The 2,529-nt window shown below is 50.6% G+C and overlaps 1 protein-coding gene across 1 annotated transcript; it reads left to right on the top strand.

The window, feature by feature from the left end:
- Positions 1-659: 659 nt before the first annotated feature.
- LOC107112132 (eukaryotic translation initiation factor 3 subunit C-like) lies at positions 660-2,524 on the top strand (the record flags this gene model as incomplete). The annotated part of the gene is made up of 3 exons (XM_015413205.1): positions 660-742; positions 985-1,112; positions 2,378-2,524. Coding segments are annotated over exons 1-3 (350 nt in total), but the record flags the coding sequence as incomplete, so codon positions are not given.
- Positions 2,525-2,529: the final 5 nt, after the last annotated feature.

The raw sequence follows: 2,529 nt of genomic DNA, 5'->3' as shown, positions 1-2,529 counted from the left end.
TCTGAGATCTGACAAGGCCGGGTAGCCTGGGCCGTCATCCCGGTCGAGGCATGCTTAAAGCAGGGGAAGCATTTTCTTTCAGAGGAATTCCACATGGAGGGGGAGAGTTCAGTACCACCGTGCACAGCGCTGAAGCCGCAGTCCAGGCTCCTCCACAGTTGCTTTTTAGGGCCGCGTATCACATCAGGAGGAGCTGCGGTGGCTCAGGTGGCTAAGACGCTGAACTGCAGGCTGTGGAAGGTCGGTAGTTTAGCAGTTCGAGACCCGAGTGTGCCGCATGACAGAGTGAGCTCCCATCTCTGGTTCCAGCTCCTGCCAACCTAGCAGTTCGAAAGCAAGAAATTGCAAGTAGATAAATAGGTACCACTTTGGTGGGAAGGTAACAGCGTTCCGTGCGCCTCGGTGTTTAGTCATGCCGGCCACATGACCACGGAAATGTCTTCGGACAGCGCTGGCTCTTCGGCTTTGAAACGGAGATGAGCACCGCAACCCTAGAGTTGGATTCGACTGGCTTTCAAGCAAGGGAACCTTTACCTTTTATCACATCAGGCATTCTAGTTGCTAAGCTTGCCACCAGGCAGTGATTTTTTTTTCCTTCTTGATGATTTCCCCCCCCCCCCCCCCGGTTTTTCCTTTTTGGAGGAGGACGAGGAATGACGACGATGGGATGGGTGCAGCCGCTTTCCTGAAGAAGAAAGAAGGGGCTGGCGAGGGACGTGGCAAGTTCCTCAAAAAGATGGAGGTGAGAGCTGCAAAGAGCTGGGTGCAGCTGATATTTTAAAAATCAGGCTGGGGTTAAGGAAAAAAGAGAGATCTCTGTCTCTTTTTGTGCAGGGAAGAATTGCAGAAACTTAAGCCCTTTCCCCAGTTGGCTGGTGCTTTTCACTATTCTTCCCTCCCACCTGCAGTTGCTTATGGGTACAGATCTTTTACATGGATCGCTGGTTGATCAGGTCTTTCTCCCTTCCCGCCTTTTCCTGGCAGGATGAAGATGAGGAGGAAGAGGATTCCGATGACGACGAAGACTGGGGTTCGTCAGATTCAGAATCCGACTCTGAGTCAGACGAGGATGAAGGCAAATACACCTCGTTGGCCTCCAGATTCCTTAAGAAGTAAGAGGGATGCTGCTGTTGGGCAGGGTGGGCAAGTCACATTTGAGTGTCCCATTTGAGCATCAGCATCAGTGCGCGTACGTGAGACTGCGGGAGGAGTGTCTTCTGCAGTAGATAACAGGTGACAAGGGCCTTACGAGCTGATCTTTGGTCAGAGTTTATCACTTCTAATTTGAAAGCAAAACTCTAGAGCTGGATTGGTTCCAGAACTGAGTCACTTTGTCAAAGGACTTGGCCGGTCACTGGGGCCTTGCTGCGCTAGGTGCTTAACAGGTGGTCTCTCGGCAGGTAGGGACATTTTTTGGACCTCGGTGATAGTGGAAATGGGGAGTCTCTAGGGCTGGGGTCTGATGGGTACAGTTCTCCCCTGGGAAAACAGGCATGCAAGATGGCAGAGAGATGGCGTTTCGGGTCTGGGCCTTATTCTGAGCGTTGGCGGGGCCCTTGGAGGCTTGGCATGTTTGATCTGTGCTTGGAAACTGGCCTTGGTGAAATAGACCCCCAGATGTTCTTGGCGTGTTTAGCTGGATTGGGAAGTCTCCATGACATGGTGCATCGGCAGGAATTTGGTGACTTTATATAGTTTTGATTCAAATGAGATTTTTTAATAGGTTAGGTTAATTAATGCAGGGTTTTATCTGTAAGAGGCAAGCTGGTGGGCCTAGATTTCAGCAGCAGCTCCAGTTCGATACGTTTTGCCAGAAGTCAGGATTAGTTTCCCCGACCTGATTGCCTTCCTGTCACAGACAGATAGCAGCTGCTGGAAACTCGGTTCCTAAATTCACTGGGGCTTAATTCACATGGATGTATGAAGCTTCCTTGTACTGAAATTGGACCACTGGTCCATCGTGGTCAGTATTGGCTACACATAACTGGTAGCAGCTCTCCAGTCTTTTGGTAGAGGTCTTTCACATCACCTGCTAATGCATCCTTTAAACTGGAGATGCCGGGGATTGAACTTGGGGGCCTTCTTAATGCCGATGCCCTACCACTGAGCCATGTCCCTTCTCCCCTTTAGATCAGGATGGTGGTGTGGGGTGAGGAGGGAACTTCAGCTCTCTCCCAGACACACACACACACACACACACACACTCTTCCCCGTGCTTTGAATGGCCTGTTATTTTACTCATTATAGGGGCTCCACATGCACTGTGGGAAACCCAGCTCACAGCAAAACATATGGCTTAGTTCAGACCTTGGGGCTTCAGGCTCTCAAGGTTAAAAAGAATAAGCTTATTTTAATCCATCTTCTGCTCTCCGATCAGAACTGGAACGGAAGAGGATAAGAGAGTTCTGGAGAAGAAGCGTGAGGAGAAGGCCAAGAAGAAGCAAGACCGCAAATCCAAGAGATACGAGGACGATGAGGATGACAACGAAAGTGGCGAGTGGGAGAAGGTCAAGGGAGGCGTCCCGCTGG

This window comes from Gekko japonicus, unplaced genomic scaffold, assembly GCF_001447785.1.
Source record: "Gekko japonicus isolate JY-2015 unplaced genomic scaffold, Gekko_japonicus_V1.1 scaffold11038, whole genome shotgun sequence".
Taxonomy (NCBI): Eukaryota; Metazoa; Chordata; class Lepidosauria; order Squamata; family Gekkonidae; genus Gekko; species Gekko japonicus.
The sequence above is the reverse complement of the archived record's forward strand: the minus strand, read 5'-3'. Positions and strand labels throughout refer to the sequence as shown.